Genomic DNA, 24,067 nt, shown 5'->3' on the forward strand with positions numbered 1-24,067 from the left:
ACGAGACCACCACGTTTGCCGGTCCAAGAGAGAGCACTGGCGCTGTCCTGAGAAGGTGCATGGTCCCTCTTGACTGTGCGCATGCGCGCGAGGCTGTGGAGGCATAGCCTCGAGAGTGCCAGCAGCCAATCGCCGAGGCAGTTTGTGACGCGCATTGCGTCAGAAGCGTGCACGCGCTGGAAGGACACCTTCCTACTGGCCGTACGATCAGGTCGTCACTGAATGCTGGATACTAAGGCCGCGAGCTATGCAGGTGATCAATTGTGCAGCAGGGCACGGTCAGCAGCGCCGACAGGCTGTCGCAAGGCGTGACAGCATGGCCGTCCAGTACGTATACGCCGAATTCCCATCAAAGAGATATATTTGCCACTTTCCGCACAAACATGGCACCCGACCAGCTGAAGCTCTAGACTCGTCGACCGAGCTCTGGACGATGCCGACCTCAAACCACCAGCGCCAGCAACGACGTGCCGCGGCTCGCCGCGCCGCTGTTGCGACCGACGACGTGCCCGACGCCGTCCCGCGGCCGAAAGGAAGAGGCCCGCGCAACCACTTCTGGGACCCGCGGCCGCCGGGCGGCGGCACAACGAGTCGAACGAACCGAACCAGCGCAGAGCGGCGCGTCTCGCGAGCGCCCGCGGCCGCCACGCCGACGCCGTCCGAAAGAAAGAAAACAGACAAGCCAAGGGAGGGATGGGAGGACGGCACGCCGCCACCACACAGGGATTTTAAGGAGAGGAGGAAGGTGCTAAAGGAAAGAAAGAACAAACCCGTACTTTTTTTCGCCACGATGTCCTTCGACGAGGAGCCGGCGGTGGTGCTCCTCTGCGTGCCCGACGACGCGGTCGCGTTCGACGGCGCCGGCGCCGGCTCGCTCGCGCTCACCAACCTCTCCCGCGCGTCGTGCGTCTGCTTCCGCGTGCAGGCGACCGACACGCAGCTCGAGGCGGCGCCGTCGGACGGCGTGCTGCCTCCAGGCAAGCAGGTGCAGGTGCGGCTGCGGCTGACAGCCGCGGGCGCGCCCGAGCGCGTGATCGTGCGCTACGCGCTGCTGCCGCAGAACTGCCGCGGCGCGCAGGTGAGCACGCACCTCGACAGCCTTCGCGATGCGTGGGGCTCCGACGCGCGGCACTGCCAGCACCTGCTCCGCGCGACGCGCGGCGCCGCGAGCGCGGAGGCCGACACCGCCTCGTCGCTGATTCGCACGGTGACCGGCGGCGGCGGCGCCCGCGAGCGATTGGCGGCGGCGGAGCGGCTCGCGCTGCTCCGCTCGGTGGAGCTGCTCCGAGCGGAGGAGGAGCTGCTCAAGGCGCAGGAGCGGATCTCAGCGCTGGAGGAGGGCGGCGGCGGAGACGGAGGAGGCGGCGGAGGCGACGGCGATGGCGACGGCGACGGCGGTGGTGGCGGCGGTGGTGCCGCCTCCAAGGCCCCTCGAGAGGCACAGCCCCAGCGCAAGTCGTCCGGCCCGAGCGGGCGCGTCGTTCGCTCCACGGGCTCGGTGCTGGCGCTCGTGGCCTCGCACCTGGTTGTTGGCGCCGCGGCAGCCCTGGCCGGCGCGCTCTATGCGGATGCGATTATTGGGGTGTAGGCTTTTTCCAATGAGCAATGTCCTTGTCCGAGTTGAGAGAGAGAAATAAATAAATAAAAACGGCACCTCTCTACTGTGAGATGGGTAAAAAGGAACAGGCCCCCGCCCTTGCGATCTTTGTGCAGGGTTCTTTGTGGGTGTGGTCGGCGACTAGCCGGGGTCGTCCTCCCGATGGGGGACTAGCACTAGCCGTCTTCCACATGGTCCCTCGGGTCCCTGCTGCTCCTAATCTCTTCGTACATCCTCCTGCTGACGTCTCCGCAAAGTCCTGCTCCCTCCCTCGTCTCACCCTGCGCGTCTGCTCCGCCTCACCGTCTTCTGCCCTGCGTCGTCTGGCGACGGGTCCTCCATAGTCGGTCGAAGTCGCCGCCCTCCTCGTGCCTCTTCCCAACGTTCCCTCGGCGGCCGATGCCGTCGGCTCCGGCTCCCCAGTCCCCGGGTCTGCCCTGCTCTCGTCTGCGCTAGTTTCTGCTTCGTCCTCACCGGCGTCTCTCCTCTTCCCTCTCCCCTTCTTGTATGCTTTGCACATCGCGTCGATTCCTGTTCGCGTGAGCACCAGCCTGAAGCCCGCCCAGCATCTGAACCGCTCCCTAAGTCGAAGGAGCATCATCAGTCTCACCCACTTCGCTCTCGGCCCACCGTCTCCGCTCCCTCCCGCTTGAGCCGCCGTCGCGGCCCTCGTTCGTCCCACTGGCTGTTGGCCTGTTCCCACGTTACCTCCATTATCCCTCCTCCTCCGCGACTCCCTCAAGGCTGGCCGGGCCTCCTTCCACCCAGCGAAGAGCTTCCTCAGCCACTCGATGTGTTCCTCTCTCTTCATTATGCGCGCCGTAGCCTCATCATTGAGCTGGATTGAGAGAGAGAGAGACTCTCTTCCCTCCGAGTTGTAGCAGGGGATACCGAGACCATTTACATTAAACATTTCAATAAATAAATACAAACGTCTCCGATCTCCAGGAGAGATGGGCGACGCACGAACACAGAGGCACAGCGCGCACCCCGCCCCGCTCGCAGGGCGTGCATTTCAAGGACCAACGGCTATATCGTCCCGTTTGCTGTTCACAGCCTTGTTATTGAGAAGAAAATACGTCCTATGGCGCTGTGCGCTGGTCTGTGAGAGGTTGAGGTGCGAGCCCTGGAGGCCCTGGGAATGGGGGGAGACTATACCCGCGGGCCTAGAAGGCCCGCGCGCAGGGGGGTGGGGCAACCGCCCCTGTCAACCGCCCTGACCCGCGGCAGGGGCAACCTCCCCTGTCAACCGCCCCACGCCACGCCGCTTGCGGCGGTCCTATTATAAATAAATAAATAGAGCAGTCATCTCCAGGGAGAGATGGGCGACGCACACGAACACAGAGGGACAGTGCGCACCCCGCCCCGCTCGCAGGGCGTGCATCACACAGGTGGACTGTGTGACTCCTCGGGTTTCTATTCCCAGCTCCGCTGAGGGCGCGTGCGTTATTTATGGCTTGACGCTCTGAGGGCGGATCGAGACGCACTCGGTGGCGATGGCGGGAGCCGTGGCCGTGCTGTCGGTGATCAGTCTTGCCCCGTCGGCCAGCAGAATTACGCTCAATAAGCGATCTGCGCTCGCGGCGCACGGGTCGCACGTCGTGCTCGACTTTGAGGGCTTTGCCGTCGAGCCGGCTGCCGCGGGGAGGTGGACGCTCGCCACGCTAGAGGCGGCAGCAGCCGCACATGGCGCTACCGTTGTCCACTCCAAGCTAGTGTTGCTCGGAGAGGACGGAACGACGCCGCCAGGGTTCACGGCGGCGGTGCTGCTCGATGAGTCGCACGCCACCGCCCACTGCTACTCGGAGCACGGCTGGTTGGCCGTGGATGTCTTCACCTGCGGCGCGCAGGCGGACACGCTCGGGTTTGCCGACGCTGTGCGCCGGAAAGTGGAGGGCTACGTGCCAGGCGTGCGGTGCACGCAGCATGCCTCCATCGATCGATTCCTGCACAGAGAGCTCGAGCTTGAGGACAGTGGACACACCTCTTTTGAGCCGGGACGACTGGAAGTCTGAGAGAGACCACGCGAGATGCGATACACGCACCCGCCAAAAAGTGCGTGCAACCGCCGATCCAACCCGCCTAAAAAGCTGCTAAAAAGTGCAATCCCGCCGATCTCCTTAACACAAGGAGACCTGGAAGATAAGAGCGGACATCAGACACGGCTGGAGGCGACGGTGGCCGCCGCCGCGGGTGTGGGGCCGGGCGCGTGGGGCTGTGGTGTGAGCTCTCCCCCCCCCGCAAGTGAAGCGAGGAAGAGAGTGTTGTGTGACGGGGGACCAGCCTTCCTTCACGTGATGACAATGGACTGCACCGTGATGGGCTCGAGTGGCCGGTCGGCTTGCGTCGGCACCTGTCAGTGCGCGTCGGCCGGATCAGCATCTTCGGACTTCGCCGTGCGAGCCAGGACGTTTGGTGGTGCACGGCGGCGCGCGGACGCGCGCGCCTTTGAGATCCTGACGATCAAATCGTACCCCTGGACCACTTTCCCGAAGACCGGGTGTTGGGAGCGGCCCGGGCTGAACCAGTCGAGAAAGGCGTTCTGGCCCACGTTGATGAAGAACTGCGAGCCGCCCGAGTCCTTCTGCCCGGTGTTGGCCATCGAGAGGGTGCCGGGCGCGTTCGAGATCCGCGCGGTGTGCTCGTCGGGGATGGTCCCGTCGGCGCTGCGCCGGATGCTCTCGCCGGTGGCGAGGTTGACAAAGGTGGAGCCGGGCGGTGGACCGCCCGTCCCAGCGCGCGGGCTCAGCGGGTCTCTCGTGAAGGGGCAGCCAAACTGGTCCTGAGGCGATGAAGGCGGAGGGCTTAGGAAGCGGCTCAGGCGAATGGGCGGCGGATGTGGCCACATTTATGTGTATGCTGCGGAGGGCACCATGAAGCCGGGAATTACACGATGGAAGTGCAGGCCGTCGTAGAAGCCGTTCCGCGCGAGATCGAGAAAGTTCGAGGCGGTGAGCGGCATCGAGTCAACAAAGATCTCTGCGACAAAGGTCCCCATGCTCGTGTGGAACGTGGCGTGAGGGTTGGCCTGGATTGCCGGTGTGAACGTCGGCTCGACCGCTGGGGCTCCCGCTTGGGCTCCGAGCAACTTGGGGGCGGCGTTCGCGTGGCGAAATAGGACGATTCCGGCGGCAACGAAAGTCAGAGACACCAGCGCCACCGTGGCGTGACGGTGCCTGGGCGTCGCTTGAGGAAAGGAATCGGGAGGAGCGCTTCCCAGTTCCTGCCTTTTTGCCATGACAAAAAGGCGCACTTCGACGGCGCTGCAGGTGCCAGGACCTCACGTTGGCTGGAGAGATGCTGGGTGGCAGAGTCACGCGAATCCGTTTCTCTTTTTCATTGTAAATTCTCTTTTTCGTTGTGAGGTTACTGACTGCACTCCAAGTGCTCCAAGTGCTGGGCGGGCTTTGCCTGCCATGTGCCATGCGTGGCAGCCGCCTTACCCAGCGGCTGAGGGAGGGTGTATAGAGGGTAGTGTAGAGAGAGCACGACCAGAGCTGCTGTGGTTTCGGCCTGCACCCCTGAGGGAGGGTGTATGTAGAGGATGTAGAGTGTAGAGCGCTGTAGAGCTGTAGATAGAGCTGGAGAGCGCTGTAGAGCTGTAGAGCTCTACATCCGCCGCGGGACCATGCCTCACGGCTGCGACTGGCCGGCGCCTCGGCGCGTCAGCTCGGCTTGGCGTAGCGATCGTGGCCAGCACAACTCGCCTGGACTCAACGCTCAGCAGGAGCTCCCGCACGCGCTGGCGCGAGTCATGGCGCATGCAGCGCGTCTGAATGCTCGCGCCTCTCGCCTTGCTAGGGTGCCCACAGGACCCAAAAGAAAATAGCTTTCGACTCAAAAAGGGACGCACGAGGCAAATCTGATGTTGGCCAGTTCCAATAGGAGCGAGGCCTCTTCCGTTGGGGGACCGAGTACATAGGAAACGAGGGTTCCCCATTGTGAGTCGCTCGCGTGCGAGCGTGACACTGCACTTGGCGCCGAGCGGCCGCGGCTCAGACCTTGTGCAGGCCACCCCTCATTGGGCACGCCGGTCTGGACCGATGGCGCTCGGTGTGGAGCAAGCAAGACCCCCCCCCCCCCCATCGGCGCGCGCTCGCCATTCCAACGGGCGCCAGGAGCACCAAGAGGACTCCTCATGGCTGTGCCCAAGTGGGCTTCGACCGGCCTCGGCTGGGGGGGCGGGTTGTCCCGGCTGCGGACGCGTTCTGCAGCCCCCTGGGCGTGACTCAGCACCCCAAAACTGCCCCTCGGCGGCATACAGCACTGCCAGCCAGCCTCTTCCTCCTCCTCAAGGGCTGTACTATAGGCCATATTGCGCCGCCTCCTACTGGCAGCCGGGCGGGCGCGCGCCGCGGGCGCCTCGGCGCGCGCACGGCTCGCAAAATTCGAACGAGTACTGCCGCCCGGCCGCCTCAAGGCTGCCGGGCGGCAGTACTCGCCTCGCAAGGCGCGCACCGGCTGATCTGGCTGCTGCGCCGGCGGCCGCTGCGCTGGCCGCTGCTGCGCCGGCTGGCAGGCGGTACGGCCGCCGGCGGCCGCTGCACCCGCGCCTTCCCTCGCGGGCGCCGTCGCGCCGCGCGCGCCCAACTCTGCTGGCACACGGCGCGCGTCGTCACACAGCCGCGGAGAATAGGCGGTGCAGCGCGCGAAGCGCGCGCGATCTCGTACTTTTAAGGCTGGATCCGGCCATTCCAAGGGTATACCTTTGAGAATCCCCAGCGTCCCACCCTCCTAGTCACACTCTCAATTTCTCGACTGGCCAACACGAAGTGCTGCGATCAGAACAGTAACGACTTTGAGCGCCTTCACCTGGAGCGCGTCCACAAACTCCTCAAACTCCCTGAGGTCAGAATCTCTGGACGCGAAAAAGTTCACCAGATGTGCACCCTTCTTGTCTCCGATCACGTCGATGCGACACCGCCACTGACCTGACCATGCGCCTGGCACTGAATACAGGTGGCCGGTCTGATAACGCCCGAGTATGCCGCATGATACCGAGTTGTCGACTAGCCGCATGAAGAGCTGCTTTCGCATCCAATCTGCACGCCTCTTCGGGGTCGATGGCTCCGATGCCGCCTTCTTGCGAAGTACGCGGAAGAATTCGAAGATGTCTCGCTCGTTTGCCACGAGCGCATTTGGGTGCGCGTCAATGAGCGAGCCGATAAGAGTGTGTCCAGACCTTGGGCGGGCAAGGAACAGCACGAAAGTGGCATCTTTAGTGGCTTCGTCAAGGGACATGGCGTCTGTCAGGATGTCCAGCCCACGAGAGAGGGCCCGGCCAGTCAGCTCGCCCTCTAGGATCTGGGGCACGGGGAAGTCTTTGCAAGTGAGCCCGCTCCTGGCGTCAACGATCGTCTTGGCCTGAGTCCTTGGGAGGTGGTTCATGACCGTTGTCAGATTGAGCGGCCACGGCAAAGGTTTCACCAGGCAGGTTTCGGCGCTCTTCCCCCGCCGCAGGCAGACGCACTTGAACCTGTCTGAGCACTTTTGCTTCGAATGCACGTCCCCGGAGAAGACAGCGGCTAGTTCGCTGCCACTGTGCAGCCTCACATACCTAGCGGCGTTCTGAATCGAACACTCGCGCGGGCGGGGCTCGTCACCAGGCTGCTTTCGCCACGTCAGACTGGTGCCAGTCGAGTTGGCCAGGAGCTCTGCGGCGGTGCGACAGGAAGCGTCGCCCTTTGGGATCGACGCCAGGCCAGCTTCCGCGCACGAGCGCCCCCGCGAGAGGAGCACCGGCCTTTTCTGGAGCGGCGAGGAGAAGGCGCGGCCCGACTCGATCAGCAAGAACAAAATCGCCGCCCAGCGCCGGTACATCTGTGCAAGAGATCCAGCGGGCTCGGTGCAGCGGGGGTGCGCCGCACTACAGTGAGCGCCCGCCGTTAGCTGTAATTTTTCTTGGCGGCAAGGGCCGAGGTCACACAGATGCCGGTATCGGTTTGATCGCGTCTCTCATAGCATTTTCTCTCTCAGTGTATGTGGCTCTTACTCAGTACATACATTCCCGGAGGAGGACTGCTGACAGGGTTTGCGATGAGGTCTGACCCGCCCGAAAAAGAAAGAAAGAAAACGGAGAACCCAAGGGAGGGCTGGGAGGACGGCAGCCCGCCCGACTCCGGTCCCAGAGTCCAGCGTGCACACACCCCGGAGCGGAGGGTGCATGCACATCTCACAGGCCCGTGCCACATTCTAGTAGCACCGACAGGCACGTACAAGGGTCCACCGTGTACACGGTGGACCCCTGGACTGTGCACACTGCTCCCACACGTTCAGTAACCACTTCCTACTTGTGTGGGCCCGGTTTCCCGGGAGCTAGCCCATGTCTCAAGCGGCGCGCATGCATCCAGATCAGCGAGGTCAATCGCGATCTGCGTGCGCCCGCCCACCGGCATCTGGTCGTTACGGGTTCCGCGCAGTTGCACATCGAAGTCGCTCCACGGTCGACAGTGCACTGGTGGAGCGCCTCCAGCGTGCCGCCCTATCCACTCTAGTGGATCAGGCCGCGCAGCTTCCCTCGGCATAGCGCCAATCCCCAGCGCAAAGTGCTGTCTTCCGGTGTTTTCTTCAAAAAGAGCATCAAGGCGTCTGACAGGCCTGATCCAACTTTTCTCTTCGTATTGAGAGGGCCTTTGTCTGAGCCCTGGTCTGACAGCCTGACAGCAAACCCCGGACAGCGCCTGACAGTGCCCGACAGCCTGACAGCGCTGACAGCACTTTCTCTGACAGTCTGACAGCACGTATCTGACAGCCTGACAGCAGAGCCTGACAGGCGAGGTGACCCGTCGCTGTCAGGCCCTAACGTGACAGCCTGACAGCTGCCTGACAGCCCGACAGCACACAGTGGCCTGACAGCAGCGCTGACAGTCTGACAGCAGCACAGACCGTACACAGACCCCGTAGAGCCTCTTTCTTGTGCCCCATGAGGGTATAACAAAATTACATGCAAAGACATGTGAGTGTGGTCCATGTCCATGTAGTCATGGGATGGTCATGGTCTCTCTTTCAACCCTCCCGCCCCACCTCTGCGGACCCCTCTCTAGCACCGGCGGCTGTGCTACTACAAATGAAGCTACCAGCTAGCCTTCTGGGGCCCTACAGTCACATGCCTACGGCGTCTGGGTGGGGGTGGCCGCCGCCGTCTGTGCCGCCGCCGCCGCCTGTGCCTCTGCGCCGCCATCTGCGCTCCCCAGGCGGCCGCCGCCGCCGGCGTGATCACGCCGTGTAGGAGGGGGGGGAGCTGCGTAGCCGCCGGCGTCATCGGCGTCAGCACCCCCTTGATAGTCAGCGCCCTCTTGATAGTGTCATAAGTGTGGCTGGTGTGTGTCAGAGCCTGACAGCACCCCGACAGCACCACCTGACAGCACCTGACAGCAACAGCCCAACGTCTAACAGCAGCAGCAGCCTGACAGCTCTGACAGCTCCGACAGCGTCTGACAGCAACACCCGACAGCTCCGACAGCACCCGACAGCTACAGATCACCTCGCCTGTCAGGCACGCACCCGACAGCACCTGACAGCACTGACAGCACCTGACAGCTGGTCTGACAGAGGCACCTGACAGTGCCTGACAGTGCCCGACAGCCCGACCTGTCCGAGAAGGCGCGTGGTAGCTTGTTCGGGGGTTCCGACCCTTCGACTGTGAAAACGGTTACTGGACCGTGTTCAACGACGTTGAACATTGTTCAACGTCGTTGAACACTACTTAGGAATGGCCGTAACTCCTCTCCACGAGCGATTCAGAAGACGTACCACGTGTCGATTCTGTATAGAATTGCAAGGCGCACACGCTGGTGCAGGCGGGGAGTCGTCGATCCGACTCGTTCCGACGTGAAGTCGCCGTGAAGGATTGGCAAACAGGGCGATTTTGCCACATTTTGCCCTCTCGCGCGATCTTCTCGCGTCGGCAAGCGCGCCGGCCAGGATGGGCGAGCCGGTCCCGCCACGCTGGACGGGCCAGCGGCTGGCACGCGCCGGCCACCCCGGCGGCGCGGCGGCCTCATCGCGCTCGTCGTCTGCGAGGCCACCGCTCGGCGTCGCCGCGTCCGACGGCGATGGCGCTTGGCTGTGAGGTGGGATGGCGGCATGGTGCGCGCGGGCGTGGGGGTGGTGCGGGATGCGCGTGCCAGCAAGCCTAGTTTCACCTCAACCCACCCCGCAGGCCGCGCCGACGTGCTGCCCGAGCGCGTTTGGAGGCAGCAGCAGCTCCTCGCGAGGCGCCTTCGGAGGGGTGCCCACCCCTTTCCCAGCCGCGCGCGAGTTGAGCTCCGATTTGCGCTCTTTTTCGCACATGCCCGACGCTAGTAGGTGGGGATCGACCATCCTCCGCAAGCAGGGCTTCGTCGGGCGCGTCTTCGTCGAGCGGTGGTGCATCTCCCATGCTCCCACCTGCGCCCTCCTCGCAGCCCGCCCGCGGCCGACACCGACGCCCTCACGGGCTCACCCTGAGTCGTAGGTGCGGGTTTTTTGCGTGCCCTCCGTCGATACGGGGCGCTGGGCGATGGCTGGGCTTGTCGCCGGGCGAGCTGGCCCCTCAGTCGGCCGCGGAGCGGAGATGCGAAATCGAGGCGGCGTGGCCCCTGCGCGCAGCCTATCCGGCCGGCGCGCGCATGGTTCTGTAGCCCGTCTAGGGCCTCACTGACCAACTCCAGAGCTACGGTGCACGTGGCCGGTGTGGTACTGGGGCTGGGCAGCCTTGGGGCCGGCGGAGACCGCCGTCTAGCGGTCGCACTAGTCGGATATCGTTGTTCAACGTGTTTGTTCAACGGTTGTTCAACCATACTTTGAGCCTTAATTATTAATTCGGGTTTGGGTCCCTGAGGTCAATACTAGCGTCTATAACTTGCCACAAGCATGCTTTACAAAAGTCCAGCGGAGCTGGACTCGCAGAACGGCCGTCCGCGCGCGCTGTGAACAGCGCCGTGGTTGAACACTGTTCAACGTCGTTGAACACGTGACGGTCCAGTAACCGAAAAGAAAGAAAGAAAGAAAACAGACAACCCAAGGGAGGGATGGGAGGACGGCTGTGAAAGAAAGAAAGAAAGAAAACGGACAACCCAAGGGAGGGATGGGAGGACGGCACGCCGCCACCACACAGGGATTTTAAGGAGAGGGGTGTGATGCGCTAGCCCTCGCCCACCCTTGGGCGTCCGCCTCTTCCTATCTCTCTTCGCAGTCTCTCGCAGATTCTCGCTGCGACCTTCATGCCACCTCGCGGTCGCCCCCTTCTCGTCGTTCTTAGGACGGCTGTGAAACCGCCTCTCGCGCGAAGCCTGCGTTTCTTCTCCTCTGGCAAGTCACTCGCGCTGGTTCACTAGCCCCCGGGAAAGGATCCTAGCCAAGAACAATGGTGTTGTGCTTCCTCGCCGCGCTCGGACAGAACGGGCTCGACGGGCTCTCGCTGCGCCCATTTTCGTTGGCGACACCGCGTGGCGGAGGCCTCTTCGGTCAAACCAATTTCCCAGACTTTGGCGCCGCGTGGAATCCCTCATCGCGAGACGAAGGAGGCTCCACCGATTCGGAGGATGTACTAAAGTAGTATCAAAATGGTGGCTTCGAGGACCCTCCGGCCTGTTCGCTGCTCGAGCCAGGCCTGCCACGCTGGCTGTGTGGCGTGGTCGGGCAGCTTCCTCACATCGGCCTTCGCATCTCTCCCGCTGACGACCCGTCGACCGTGCTCTCTCTGCGGATAGAGGGCCTGATGGTGTCTGGCCTCAGCGTGCAGGACGTGCACTCCGCCCACCACCGCACCGGCAACGCTTCGCTTCCCCCTGGGTTCGCCGCCGCGCTCGATGGGATCGGCTTTCGCGTGCATCTGGACAGCTTTGAGGCGCCGCCCCTCGGCGCGGCATCCGCCTCGCGCGGTAGCGGCCCGACGCGCCGACCCTTCCAACGTAGGTGTCGTCCTCGGACTGCGCGGTACTGGGCGGGCTGGTCAGCACGTGCCGCTCACAACCCTCGGCGCCGCTGCCGGGAGGCGCTCCCTCCTTCACCGTGACGCGCGCCGACTTTGACAAGGCTCCGGCCTCGCGACGTGCCCCGTGCTCTATCCTCGCGCCCCCGCCGCGACGCAGGCCCCCTCCCCCTCCCCAGGTGCACCACCTCGCGCTCGCACCCGTGATCGGCGCGCACCTCAAGGCTGAGGCGCGCGGCCGCCGCCCTCCGCTCGCCCTCCCCCAAAGGGCGTGGCTTAGTCCTCTCACCGTCGCCGGCTTGGCGGTGCGCCGCAGGGTGCCGCGCTGTCGGTCCGCCTCGTCGTCGACGGTACGGCCGCGTACCCTCCGCCGCTGCGCGTGCCGCACTTCGGTCTCGAGCTGCCGCCGCACGGGCTCTCTCTCTCGGTGTGGCGCGAGACGAGCCTCGGCTTCTCGCTCGAGACGGACCTGCAGCCCTTCATCGCACTCATCCTCTCGCTGCTGCACGACGTGTCTGCCCGCCCGCGCCGGCCACGGCGAGCCCGCGCCCTCTCGACAGCCGCACCCTCTTGACAACAGGTCCTCCTCGAGCAAGTCTCGACCGCCGTCGCCGAGTCGGCCGTCAGCGAGAGCGAGCTCTTTTGCGAGTGGGTCCGCCAGCAAATGGGGCCGAAGCAACTCGGTGGCGACGGCAGCGACTTCATCCTCTCGCCGCCCCTCCCCGAGCCGCCCTCGCCCTACCCGCGCGGCGACACGCTCGTCTGGCGCGACGTCGCCGGCGGCCTGCTCGTGACTCTCAACTCGGAGCGCGGCCTGGGCGGCTTCTCGCTGCAAGAGGCCGCGGCCGTGACGGCGGGCGCCGCGCCTGCGAGGGCCAGGGCCTTCCCGCCCTGAGGCGCGAGCTCTGGGCTGTAGGCGGGCCACCTCCTCGGTGAGCACGGCAAGGGCCAGCTGCGCCTCCCCCTCTGGGAGATCGACCTCGCGCAGCGCATCCCGACCCTCACGGACCCGGTCGTCGGCGCGTCGCTCCGGCTCGCCCCCGCCTACCTCGAGCTGGGCGGGCTCCACACCCTGAACCAGCTCGCGCTCGCCAAGCCGCGCGGCCGCAGCACCGAGCCGTACTCGCTCGAGTTTGGGCTCGGCTTTCGCGAGCTCACCGTCGAGCTCCGCTTCAACCTCTCCATCGCCCTGCCAGAGGCCGGCCCCGACTCGCTGCTCTACCACGCGAAGAGCGCGCCGCTCGCGCAGCAGCTCAAGCTCTCCCTCTCCCTCTCCAACCTCTCCGCCTCGGCCATCGCTTTCGCGCCCCTCTCGACCGACGAGCTCTTCGCCACGCCCTGGCTCTACCTCACGCCCGCCTGCCTGCTCCGCCCGCTGCGCGTCGCCTCGCTGCGGCAGCTCCTGCTGAGCCTCTCGCCCGACGTGATCCGACTCGGTGAGCGGGGCGAGCGCCCTCTGCGACCCCGCGCGCGCGAGGGCCCCACCCCGGCCCGCCCCCCGCCGCAGGAGAGGACCCGCTCTACGAGATCTACCGGCCGGAGATCGAGGCGCGCCTGTACGGCCTCGTCTCGGACGCGATCGACTTTCTCGACGCAAACTACGTCTCGCCCGACGCCATCGCCGCCCTCACGAGCGGTCCGCTGCTCAACATGGTGAACGGGCTGCTGCCGTCCGCGTTCGACTGGCTCACCGGGGATTGCGAGCCACCCCCGACGCCGCCGCCGCCACCCGCGCCCGTCGAGTGGTGCCGCGCGCCGCTCGTGCAGCTCGCAGAGTCGGAGCTGACGGCGCGGCTCGTCAACACGCTCTTCGAGGCGCTCGGGCTGGGCGACGTGTCGGTGCACGGCGCCGTCTCCGTCCCGCTCGACGGCGCGTGGCTCGGGCCCGTCACAATCGAGGTGTCGGAGCCGCGGCTGGAGAACCTGGACCAGCTCTCCGAGCTGAAGCTGCTCGCGGCTGACTGCGCCGAGCCAACCACGCTGCGCAGCACAATCGGGCTCGGCTCGGCCGAGAAGCCTCTGCGCATCTCCTTTGTGGCGCGCGTGCAGCTCGGCTGCTTCTCGAACGGCGACCGCTTCGGCGGCAAAGGGTGCGAGTGGCACGAGTACAACGTCACCCTCTCGCTCGCGGCGGTGCGGCTGCAGCTCGACCTCGACGTCGAGCTGCTGCAGCCCTTCCCGCGCCCCGAGGCTGCCAACGCGTCGCTCGCGTGCGCCGCGCTCCCCCTCTCGGCCGCGCGGCTCCTGCCGTCGACGCGGCTCGAGATTGCCGACTGGTCCGACGCGCTTCTCGAGCTCGAGGTGCACGCGCGGGGGCAGCCGCTCCCGGCAACCGTGCCGACGGGGTGGGTGTACTGGCTGGTGTCGACCCTGCTCCCCGACGGGCTCGACCTGGGCAACGACCTCGTCAACAGGACCCTCGTCAAGGCGCACCAGGCGTGCGCCGGCACGCTCCCGCCGCGCGAGGCCGAGGCGCCGGAGGACCACACTTTCGTCAAGGTTTGCATCCTGCTCGGCATCTACGGCACGGCGGTGCTCATCTCGGGAAGCATCATCGGGTACCACTGCGCGTGCCGGCCGGGGGAGCGCGCCGCGGCCAACGACGACGTCTCCACGGGCCTCTCGCTCGCGCGCGAGCAGCCGCTGTGGCAGTCGCTGCTCATGTCGGCGGTCTGCGTCGCCATCATGGCCATGTTTGTCTACTCGCAGTGCAACGGCGCGCTGGGCAACCTCTTCATCCACGTCTCCGTCGCCGGCGACCCGCTGCCCGTCATCAACGGCTTCAACATCACCGTGGCCGACACGGTGCTCGAGATCTGGTCGTCGGGCTCGCCGCCGCTGGCGATCCTCGTGGGCGGCATGTCGGGCACCTGGCCGTACGTCAAGATGACGCTCACGCTCTTCGCCCTCTGGGCGCCGCCGCGCGTGCTGCACGCGGACCGGCGCGGCGCCTTCCTCTTCTTCTTCGACGCCTTTGGCAAGTGGTCCTTCTTCGACGTGCTGCTGCTCCAGCTGCTCATGGCGGGCTTCCACCTCAACTTCGACGTCCCGACGGCCCAAGAGCTGCCGCCGGGCCTGTGCGGCTCGCCGACGCCGCTCGTCGGCTTCGCGACCGAGGTGGCGCCGCTCGAGCTCGTCTCGCTCTTCATCGTCGCGCTGATGCTCTCGCTCATCGCGACCAACATTGTCAACCACTGGCACCAGGTCTCTGTCCTCGAGTCGCACCGCAAGTACACCGCGCAGCTCACCTCCAAGATCGAGCGAACCACCCTCGCGCGCCAGACGTCGGCGCAAGCGTCGGCGAGGTCCGCGGCGCCGCCGGCGGAGGAGGCGTCCCCGCCGCTGCTCGCGCAGCTGCGCTCCTTCTCGCCCTTCGGCCGGCGGCCCCCCCAGCCCGACGAGGCGGAGAAGGAGGTCGCGCTCGGCCGGATTCGCACGGAGCCCGCGCCGACCTCGCTCCGGCGCTCGCGGACCGTCGAGGGCCATGTGCGCGGCTCGCCGCGCCAATCGCTCGCGCGGCTCTCGCTGGCGCCCGCGGCGCGGCAGGCGGAGGCGGTGCAACGGACGCTGGTGGCCGAGGCTGGCGGCGACGAGCCGGCGGGCGGGCTGCGCGTGCACCGGCTGAAGCTCAAGACGCGGCACCTGCAGCTGGTCAAGTGGTGGCTGCTCGGCTCGATCGGCCTCACGCTGGTCGCCTTCTTCACCACCTCCTTCACCATCTCGGTCGAGGGGCTCGTCGGCAACATCATCGACTCGCAGCCCGGGCAGAGCTCCCACCAGTCCTTCTCCTTCTTCTCGATGGGCGACGTGCTCGGCGAGTCGGCGCCGGCGATCGGCGGCGCCGTGCTGCAGGCGCACCGCTACCTCTTCCTCATCCTGTGCGGCGTGATGCCCGTGGTCTGGCTCAGCCTCTGCCTCATCATCTGGCTCGTGCCGATGGACCCGCACACGAGCCACAACTTCGGGCTGCTCGCCCAAGTCGCGTACTGCTACACCGGCATGGACGTGCTCGTCGTCGTGATTGGCGCCACCATCTTCCAGCTCGGCGCCGCCATCGAGTTCCAGTTCGAGTCGCAGGTCTGGCTCCTCTCCTCGCTCATCGACCGCTACTTCTCCGAGTTTGTGCCCGAGACCTCCCGCACGCACGTGCACACCACCATCTCGCTCGGCGCCGCCTTCGAGATTGGCATCGGCCTCGTCGTCGTCGCGTCGATCGTCTCCACCGCCGCGGGCTGGTTCGTGATGTACGCGCACCAGCGGCTGCTGCACGAGGAGACCTTCTTGTTCCCGGTGGACGGCCAGGAGGGGCTGGAGTCGAGCGACCCGGAGGACGGCGAGGGCGGCGCGCTGGGGGAGCACTCCTCCTCGCAGGTGGCGGACTTGCGCGAGCTGCCAGCGACGGGCGGGCTGTCGCGGCTGAGGCAGGGCCTCTCTTTTGGCGGCAGCCCCCAAAGCGGGCCATCTCGGGCCCCCTCCACCACCTCAACGGACGACCTCGCGGGGATGCGGCAGCGCGTCCTGTTGTGATGTGTGAGAGCCGGGGTGCTGCGCTGGGCACCTTGCCCGTGCGTGGCCCACCCTCGGTCCCTCGCTCGAGGTGGCTCGAGTCGAGCGGCACAAGAGGTCACCCCTTTTGAAAGGAGAGGGTTGGTGAGGAGAACCCCCTCTTGTTGTGGAATATTCTCTCTCGCTCCTGCCTCTTTTCTCTGAAGTCGAGAGAGACCGCCCCTCTCATGGCCCCTCTATTCAATTAAAAGTCTATTCGCCCGCGAGATGGCGGATCCGGATGTGAGATGGGCCCCCGGTCCCCAGCGCCCAGGGAGTCGGCCGGCGCGAGCGACGGCCGCCGAGCTTTGGGTCGCCGACATACAGCGAATATTGTGCACCGAACGCATGCTAATGAGTGGGGGGGTACGACCCCCCACGACGTTATGAATGCAGGCGGGGCCGCGATTGAGCATTCAGCATTGACACCGTCGTTTTTAGTGCTCCTCGCCGTCGTCAACGTAGCCCGGCGGCAGCTCGCCCTCGAGCGTGAGAATGTCCTCTGACACGAGGCCCCACACCGGCACGTCCGCTATGCCCTTCTCCTCCCAACTCTTCTTGCGCGAGGGCAGCCCCGAGTCGGCAGGCGGGTCGATGAACATCTTGAGCTCGACCACGCACGCGCACTCGACGACGGTGGCGCCCATCGCGCGCACCTGCGGCGGAAGGGCCAGTCGCGGCATTTCGACGTGCGGCCTTCCGGCGCCTCCCGGGCTCCGCGGCGCGGCGGACCAGCTCCACGCCCGAGGAGAGCGTCCCACCCGTCGCAACCTGGCACCGCGAGAGGTTGCGGAGGTTGGGAGGCGTGGCGAGCGACAGGCACGGTCGAGGCGCTTGCTCGTACCAGGTCATCCACCAGCAGCACCCGGTCGCCCGGCTTGACGACGGTCGACTTGTTCTTCGGGTCTGTCTTGTCCAGCGGGTGGCCGCGCGGAATGCACATACCATCCCGCTTGCCATACTCCACAGCATACCCACCCGAGCCGATGGCGTTGGGCATCTTGCCCGGCTTGCGCAGCATGAAAAAGGGCACCTGGAACGCAGCGCGTAGCACATGCCGCTCAGCCTCTGACGGCGGGACGCATCGCGGGACCGCCAACGCCCACCTTTAAGGCCAGGGCTATGGGCGGGCCGAGGACAAAACCGCGGGCGTCGAAGCCGCCAATCGAGTCGATCTTGCCGCGGTAGCGCGCGGCAAAGACATCGACCACCTCCTGGAAAATGTCGGGCCGCGCGCAAAAGCCGTTGATATCGTCTGCGGTCAGGGCCAGGCGTCAAAGCGAGCAGTTGCGCGATCAGGGCCAGGCGTCAAAGCGCCAGGTGAGGTGCGGCGCACAGAAGCGCGGGATGCCCTTGTACGGATAGTACGGGATGACAGCCGCGATTCGCTGTGCGACCTCTCCGTCCTGCTCGTATTCGCACATGTCCACCGAGCAGGCGGCGACAGCAGCCTCGGTGGACAGCGAGCCGAGTGATCCCGAGTGTCTGGCGAGGCACACACTGTCTTGGAGCACAGAGCCCGGCGAGTCCTCGGAGAGGGTACCCTGGGTGGCCTCTACTCGCCAGCCCGAGTGTCGCGTTGTGTGGTCGACAAAAGAATTTTACAATTCGCCACGGGGAGCGACGCGACAGAGGAGGAAACGACAGGAGGGAGAACGAACGAACGACGACGAGAGTGGGACGACCGCGAGGTGGCATGAAGGTTGCAGCGAGAATCGGCGAGGGACTGCGAAGGGAGATAGAAAGAGGCAGACGACCAAGGGTTAGGGTGGGCGACGGCTAGCACCACACTCCTCTCCTTAAAATCCCTGTGTGGTGGCGGCGTGCCGTCCTTCCTCCCATCCCTCCCTCCCTCCCTTGGCCTGTCTGTTTTCTTTCTTTCTTTCTACACTAGGCAAAAGAATTTGGGGAGGCGCTCCCTTGGGTTGTCTGTTTTCTTCTTTCTTTGGAAGCCAGGCACCGCTCCTACATGTATCCATGTCGTGATTATCTTTTTATTTAGCGAGAGAGGGCGTCTCTCCCGGGGCAGCCCTGCGCTGCCGTGCTATTCGTGGTCGTTTCCGCAGGCGAAAGGACATGACGTGTTTTTGAAAAAAAAACTCGTCTTAGTACGCTGTAGCCCTGTACGGCCAAATACTCACACATCGCCCGCAGTGCTGACACACCGTACGGTCACGGAACGCTCGCGCCCACTGGCACTGCCACTCAAAACGCTACCTAGGTACTCCCCGGGCCCTGCTTGAGCTTCAATGGCTACTCGCCCTCCCGCTGCCCGCCTTGCTTCCTACTCGTCCGAATCGCTGTCCTCTCCGTCGCTGCTGTCCTCTCCGTCAGAGGAAGCAGGCGTGGGCGGCCGGCTCGCCCACACCTCGATCTTCTTGGGCTCGAACTGGCGCTCCCGGTCGCCGTGGCCTAGCTGGCCGTGGTATCCATAGCCCCAGCTCCAGACGGCGCCGTCGGCGGTGTTGGCGAGGGTGTGGCGGGGTCCAGCCGACACAGCGATGACGCGCCGCCCAGCCAAGGCCGCGACCAGCTCCGGCAGCCACTGGCCCTGCTCGTCGCCGTGGCCCAACCGGCCGTCGTCTCCACCGCGCGCCCCAGCTCCACACGGCCCCGTCAGCAGTCGTGGCGAGGCTGTGGCTGTACCCAGCAGACACAGCGATAACGCGCTGGCCAGCCAACGCTTCGATCTTCTTCGGACTGCCACTGGTGCTCCCGGTCGCCGTGGCCCAGCGCGCCCCAGCCTCCTTCGCCCCAGCTCCAGACGGCGCCGTCGGCGGTGAGGGCGAGGCTGTGGTCGCATCCCGGCGACGTAGCGACGACGCGCTGGCCAGCAAAGGTCTCGACCTTCTTGGGCAGCAGCTGGCATTGCAAGTTGCCGTGGCCCAGATGGCCAGAGCCTCCTTCACCCCAGCTCCAGACGGCACCGTCAGCGGTGATTGCGAGGCTGTGGCGGGGTCCAGCCGACACAGCCGGACGACGCGCCGCCCAGCCAAGGCCTCGACCTTCTTCGGCTGCCACTGGATCTGCCAGTCACCGTGGCCCAACTTGCCGTGGTCTCCCCCGCCCCAGCTCCAAATGGCTCCGTCGGCGGAGATGGCGAGGTTGTGGTCGCCTCCCGCTCGTTGCCGTGGCCCAACCGGCCTTCTTCTCCATCGCCCCAGCTCCAGACGGCTCCGTCGGCGGTCATGGCGAGGCTGTGGTCATCTTCAGCAGACACGCTCACGGCGCGCTCGCCGCCAAGCGTCGACGGGAGCCGGATCGGCGTGTTGAGGGTAGTTGAGCCGCGCCACGCCCTCGGCGTGCCCAAGGAGCCCTGGCCGCACGACGACAGCCGCCCCTCGCCGTCAATGAAGAGGCTATGCTGAGCGCCTCCCGCCGCCCTCGCCAGCGGGTTGGATGCGCGCAGCAGCGCAGCGAAGCACAGCCACCGCACGCGGGCTCTGCTCTCGCCCTCTGCTCCCTGCCACGGCTGCGCCGGCAGCTCGAAGCCGCGCTCACTTGCGCCCACATCAAGCGGATGCCCTCTCCTCGGCGAGCGAGGCGTGGAAGAAGTGAGACGGCCGCGACGCGATAGGCGGCTCACAGGCTCTGCGTGCAATTTACTCTTTACTCTGTACTCTTTTCAGGCTCTGCGTCACCTCGAGCGCCCCGCGGACCTTCATCCGCACGGTGAAGGCCTTCGTCTCGTTGAGCATGAGCAGCGTGCGCCCGTCGTCGCCGCCAAAGCACAGGTTCGCGACGCCGCCCTTGACGGCGATGCGCCCGAGGAAGTGGCCCGACGGCGCGTACACGCGCACGCCCCCCCCCCGCAGCCGGCGTACACGTTGCCGTGCTCGTCGCACTTGATCCCGTCGGGGTAGCCCTCGGCAGGCTTAGGCTCCTCGCGAAGGTCGACGAAGGTGCGCGCGTTGGCCAGCGCGACCGTGCCCTGCGCGGCGTCGTGCACGACGTCGAAGGCGTGGATCCTGCTCTGCTCGCCGCCTGCGCCCGCGGCGTTGCGCAGCTGGACGTCGGGGTTGTTGTGCCACTTGCCGCTCCACACGTCGGTGACGTACGCGATGCGCTCGTCGGGCGACAGCAGCACGCCGTTGGGCTGGTCGTGGCACTCGTTGAGCATGGCCCAGCTCGCCGCGTGCGCCGCCTTCTCGGGGTCCGCGGGCACGCCCCACACGGCCTTGGAGGCGTGGAAGGTCGTGCGGAAGCCCTGGACCTCGATGCCGTACGCCGGGTCGGTGAAGAGGAGGCGGCCGGAGGCGCGGTGGAGCACGACGTCGTTGAGCGAATTGAGCACGAGGCCCTCGGGCGGGCCGACGCGCGTGCCGACGGACAGGCTCGCGTCCACGTGCCACAGCGAGCCGGTGTGCTCGCCGAGGCCCTGCGAGCACAGGTAGGCGCCGCCGGCGAAGTCCGTCGTGCCGCCGTTGCCCATGACGATTTGGGCCTCGAGCGCCTCGAGCCGGCGCACGGCGCCGGACGGGAAGTGCACCGCCAGGATCTTGACGTGCGTCTCGGGCGTGCCGGCCTTGAGCCGGTTGGACGTGACGAGCCACTCCGCTGTCGACGGGATCCACACGCCCGCCTCGTGGAAGAGCTCCTCGTCCGACGAGGCGAGCAGGCGGGCGCCGCCCTCGACGAGCGCGTCAAACTCGGGCGCGTGCGGCTCGAACGAGACCTCGGGAGGGGGCGCGGAGGGCGGCGCGCCCGGCGGCTGCGGGACCGACGAGCAGCCTCCCATGGCAGCCGGAAATGACGACAGCCGAAATGCGGCGTGCCTTACTGTGCTCTGCAATGAATACCCGGGTACAAAATACCCGGCTACAAGGTGTGAAGAGGAGGGGTGTGTTTTTCTGTTGTAGGTATATTCTGGGAAGAGGAGGGCTGGCCTCGCGGCGAGTTGCCTTCCAAGGTGGGGTTGCGCGAGCACATGCAGGCTCGCGCTGCGCTGCAAGATAAGGTGGGCCTGGCCTACCATGGCAATGGCCAATGCCGCTGATGAGTGATGAGACCGGTGAGTACTTGTACGACCCGAGCTACGCGCCGACGCTGGACATCGGACAAGTGGTCCACACGCTCAACAGAATGTTCATTCAATCTCAATGTCCCACCCCTCTGCGCGCGGGCCTTCTAGGCCCGCGGGTAGTCTCCCCCCATCCCCAGGGCCTCCAGGGCTCGCACCTCAACCTCTCACAGACCAGCGCGCAGCGCCATAGGACGTATTTTCTTGTCAATAACAAGGCTGTGAACTAACACCTCCTGACCACGGCGCCGCAGGCGCCTGTTGATTGACTCCGCCGCACCGCGCCGCGGCCGGGCCGGGGGCCCTTCGGAGGCCGAGGATGGCCGTGGCGGACCGGGACGAGCTCTGGGAGGTAAAGTGTCAGTGTATATATTGTAGAAGCTGACCATGTGCACAATATCTCTCAGTCTAGCTAAGCCAGGGGAGGCGGTGCCGGGGCCGTACAGCAGCTTGATGGTGCTTCGCCGGCGTGCGTCCCGGAGCTGTGCCGGACGGGCGGTCCGGGGGAGAAAACTCAGGACAACGCCGATACCGCTCTGATTCGAGTTTTAACTTCAGACAAAGAATGCGGCACGTGCCGCGCTGTGGCGCGTGCCGCATTCGCATCGGAGAAGGGTATAGTTCGTCGTGTTCACGCCGGGATCGTGTGTCCGCTGAGTAACCTGGGCAACCATCTTCCTCCAGCAAAGTAGGGTCGATGTAGGGGGGTAGGGGGTGGCCGCCCCACGCCCCAGCCATTCCGCGCTAACGGTTGACGGTTCTCGGCCCGAATCCGACAAACACCACTACCGTTACGCGTTTTGTTCGCGTTAGATCGTGCTCCCGGATTCCCTCCCTCTTGGGCCGGGACGCCGCTGTTTCCTTCTTTTGTATGTCCATACCCTCCACATGAGCTCACATGCACAGACATGACCGCAAGTCACCCATCCAGCGCGCAATTCACCGCCGGGCCTGTCGCAGACATGGCCCCTGTCGCGGCCCCGCGGATTTGGCCAGAGACGGCGAACGATGATACCTCACACCTGGGACACGGCGATAGTGCTCGACGCCTTGCTCGCCCCCCTGACGCTGCCCTCTGCCACGCTCGTGGCGCTTGCGGCGCTTGGCTGCGGCACCACCGAGACGACAGTGCCCCTCTTCACGGAGACAGCGCCGCTGGTGCCGCCGCCGCCGCCATCCCCGCCGCCAATGGTGGTGGCCGCAACCACAGAGTTCTTTTTACAGAAAGCCATGCTCGAGAGGACAATCCTCAGAATGGCGAGCACTGGGAGGCCCACGATGCAACCCCCGTAGATGTAGACGCCATGCAGCCAGGTAACGTCCATGAGCGGCCCAAACCTGCCCAACTCTGCGGATTCGGAGTCGTCATACGTCATTTCCCGTGCCAGTGCACCGCCCGCAGTGCCCCCGGCGATGGGGAGGGTCGAGTATGTTCCCGCCGTGCTGGACGGATATAATGCGATTATGTAGCCTTCGAGCATCCTTTCCACGGTGCCATTTGTAAGAAGGCTGATTGGCGTCGGGAACGGTTCCTCAGTGACGTCGAAAGACCGGCTGCTGACTGCGAAACCTTCTGAAAAGGCGGCGAGGATGACGAACGCGACCAAAAAGTAGGCGTAAAGCACCAACGAGAGGATGCCAGCTGTCAGGACCAAGGAGAAGGCGGCGCAGAGAGTCGTGGTTGGAGCGCAGCACTTGCAACACCACAGCGAAGCGCCAATCATGCTGAGGACTCCGACGCCGACGAACCACCACAGCGAACTGACGACGAAAATCGCGAATCCGAATCCGTATATAAGGCAGCCCAGCAGAACGATGAGCAGGTGAAACGTGATCTCAATTATGAGGAGCGCCCTGAGCTCGCAAAAAGGGAACACCGACGACGCGCGCTCCCACAGCTCAAGCGATGATACAGCCTGTGTGTGCATTGCGCGTGGGCCTCGCTTGATGGGCTCGGGTAGAGACTTTGACTTTGAGGACGAGGCCGGCAAAATCGGCGACGGCCGCCGCCAAGATGTCCGAGGACGAAACTGGGTGCCTCGGGCTTCACACACCTTGATACTTATGAGAAGGAAATACCTCCTATGGCGCTGCGCGCTGGTCTATGAGAGGTTGAGGTGCGAGCCCTGCAGGCCCTGGGGATTTGGGGAGACTACCTTCACAGACGTCGAAAAAAATACCGCGATGCCTCTCCGAGTCTTCGTCGCCTCGTCATGACGAGCCATGCTAGCTCCGGCCGCAGCCCCGCCCAGCCGCCCTTAGTTCGTCCCCTCAGTAGAGAAGACTAATCCTGGGGGAAGCAACCGCCTCTGGCTCTTCGCGAACCACAATTGGCAAAAACCGGGGGTTTAGGCTGGTAGCCTCTCCCCTCTCGCTGCGGTTCTTGGTTCACAACACAAAAGGAAAATAAAAGCAAAACACCAGACGAACAGTCGAGAACGGACAAGACAGGCAGCATACTCTACGTCTTACGTGTCAGTCACCGCACCCCAGCGCGCAAGATCGCCTCGTTCAAGAAAGCTCCACACTGTCCGCGCCTGCGCTTGGCGGCGCGCAGCTCACTCTCGTCCAGCCCTGCCCACTGCGGCTCACCCGAAACACTAAAGGCGCTCCACTGGGCAGCCGCCGCGGGCCGGCGCCTGCTGTTCGATGCCGCTGGTGTCGGACGGACCGCCGCCGCCGTGCTCCTAGCGCCTCCCTCTGCCTCGCATTCGCCGCAAATCTCGTCCATCGCCGTCTCGCCGGCGCAGGCTGCCGTGGGACCGCCACCAGCGCTGCCGCTGCTGCCACTGCGGCCCCCGCCGCCAGCGCTGCCGCCGGCGCCGCCACCCCCGGCGCCGCCAAAGTAGGCGCCTTTCTCGCACAGGCCAAGCCCCTGTATTGACTCTCTCAGCAGCTCATCCGGTTCGGCGCCAGCCCGCACCTGGTGAAACGTCCCATCGTCCAGGGCCTCCCACTCCTCGAGGTCCAGGTCGCCGTCCTCCTCGTCCAT

At 65.4% G+C, this 24,067-nt stretch overlaps 9 protein-coding genes across 9 annotated transcripts; 4 read left to right on the forward strand and 5 right to left on the reverse strand.

The window, feature by feature from the left end:
* Positions 1 to 790: 790 nt before the first annotated feature.
* EMIHUDRAFT_116938 (hypothetical protein) lies at positions 791 to 1,588 on the forward strand (the record flags this gene model as incomplete). The annotated part of the gene is made up of 1 exon (XM_005774330.1): positions 791 to 1,588. One exon carries the CDS (start codon positions 791 to 793, stop codon positions 1,586 to 1,588), a length of 798 nt encoding a protein of 265 aa, XP_005774387.1.
* A 1,505-nt stretch (positions 1,589 to 3,093) lies between these two features.
* EMIHUDRAFT_240722 (hypothetical protein) lies at positions 3,094 to 3,694 on the forward strand (the record flags this gene model as incomplete). The annotated part of the gene is made up of 2 exons (XM_005774331.1): positions 3,094 to 3,571; positions 3,654 to 3,694. The coding sequence occupies 2 exons, from the start codon at positions 3,094 to 3,096 to the stop codon at positions 3,692 to 3,694; spliced, it is 519 nt and encodes a 172-aa protein (XP_005774388.1).
* On the reverse strand, positions 3,683 to 4,601 carry EMIHUDRAFT_419089 (Petidyl-prolyl cis-trans isomerase putative cyclophilin involved in protein folding and posttranslational modification). Its single transcript, XM_005774332.1, has 3 exons — positions 4,470 to 4,601; positions 4,044 to 4,379; positions 3,683 to 3,950 (listed from the first exon to the last, which is right to left on the reverse strand). The coding sequence occupies exons 1-3, from the start codon at positions 4,593 to 4,595 to the stop codon at positions 3,888 to 3,890; spliced, it is 525 nt and encodes a 174-aa protein (XP_005774389.1). The 5' UTR covers positions 4,596 to 4,601; the 3' UTR covers positions 3,683 to 3,887.
* A 1,742-nt stretch (positions 4,602 to 6,343) lies between these two features.
* On the reverse strand, positions 6,344 to 7,417 carry EMIHUDRAFT_240725 (hypothetical protein; the record flags this gene model as incomplete). The annotated part of the gene is made up of 1 exon (XM_005774333.1): positions 6,344 to 7,417. The coding sequence occupies one exon, from the start codon at positions 7,415 to 7,417 to the stop codon at positions 6,344 to 6,346; it is 1,074 nt and encodes a 357-aa protein (XP_005774390.1).
* A 3,526-nt stretch (positions 7,418 to 10,943) lies between these two features.
* Positions 10,944 to 13,520, forward strand: EMIHUDRAFT_458259 (hypothetical protein; the record flags this gene model as incomplete). Its single annotated transcript, XM_005774334.1, has 7 exons — positions 10,944 to 11,123; positions 11,292 to 11,460; positions 11,615 to 11,637; positions 11,827 to 12,021; positions 12,091 to 12,357; positions 12,427 to 12,946; positions 13,018 to 13,520. Coding segments are annotated over 7 exons (1,857 nt in total), but the record flags the coding sequence as incomplete, so codon positions are not given.
* Positions 13,521 to 14,905: 1,385 nt separating this feature from the next.
* EMIHUDRAFT_444359 (hypothetical protein) lies at positions 14,906 to 16,280 on the forward strand. Its single transcript, XM_005774335.1, has one exon. The coding sequence runs from the start codon at positions 15,309 to 15,311 to the stop codon at positions 16,035 to 16,037; it is 729 nt and encodes a 242-aa protein (XP_005774392.1). The 5' UTR covers positions 14,906 to 15,308; the 3' UTR covers positions 16,038 to 16,280.
* A 380-nt stretch (positions 16,281 to 16,660) lies between these two features.
* Positions 16,661 to 17,308, reverse strand: EMIHUDRAFT_57558 (hypothetical protein; the record flags this gene model as incomplete). Its single annotated transcript, XM_005774336.1, has 5 exons — positions 16,661 to 16,711; positions 16,788 to 16,826; positions 16,900 to 16,961; positions 17,001 to 17,088; positions 17,162 to 17,308. Coding segments are annotated over 5 exons (387 nt in total), but the record flags the coding sequence as incomplete, so codon positions are not given.
* A 2,349-nt stretch (positions 17,309 to 19,657) lies between these two features.
* EMIHUDRAFT_240728 (hypothetical protein) lies at positions 19,658 to 20,793 on the reverse strand (the record flags this gene model as incomplete). The annotated part of the gene is made up of 3 exons (XM_005774337.1): positions 19,658 to 19,804; positions 19,882 to 20,703; positions 20,776 to 20,793. 3 exons carry the CDS (start codon positions 20,791 to 20,793, stop codon positions 19,658 to 19,660), a joined length of 987 nt encoding a protein of 328 aa, XP_005774394.1.
* Positions 20,794 to 22,014: 1,221 nt separating this feature from the next.
* Positions 22,015 to 23,003, reverse strand: EMIHUDRAFT_240729 (hypothetical protein; the record flags this gene model as incomplete). The annotated part of the gene is made up of 3 exons (XM_005774338.1): positions 22,015 to 22,026; positions 22,098 to 22,181; positions 22,281 to 23,003. The coding sequence occupies 3 exons, from the start codon at positions 23,001 to 23,003 to the stop codon at positions 22,015 to 22,017; spliced, it is 819 nt and encodes a 272-aa protein (XP_005774395.1).
* Positions 23,004 to 24,067: the final 1,064 nt, after the last annotated feature.

This window comes from Emiliania huxleyi (assembly GCF_000372725.1).
Source record: "Emiliania huxleyi CCMP1516 unplaced genomic scaffold EMIHUscaffold_314, whole genome shotgun sequence".
In the NCBI taxonomy this organism is placed as follows: domain Eukaryota; phylum Haptophyta; order Isochrysidales; family Noelaerhabdaceae; genus Emiliania; species Emiliania huxleyi.

Bases quoted from the DNA above. Each gene is read 5' to 3' on its own strand.
- EMIHUDRAFT_419089 (XM_005774332.1), bottom strand. From the start codon at position 4,595: ATGGGGACCTTTGTCGCAGAGATCTTTGTTGACTCGATGCCGCTCACC. The intron at 4,380-4,469 runs GTGCCCTCCGCA...TCATCGCCTCAG, and splicing joins GTGTAATTCCCGGCTTCATG to GACCAGTTTGGCTGCCCCTT. The intron at 3,951-4,043 runs GCGCGCGCGTCC...GCGCACTGACAG, and splicing joins TGATCGTCAGGATCTCAAAG to GTGCCGACGCAAGCCGACCG.
- EMIHUDRAFT_444359 (XM_005774335.1), top strand. From the start codon at position 15,309: ATGGGCGACGTGCTCGGCGAGTCGGCGCCGGCGATCGGCGGCGCCGTG.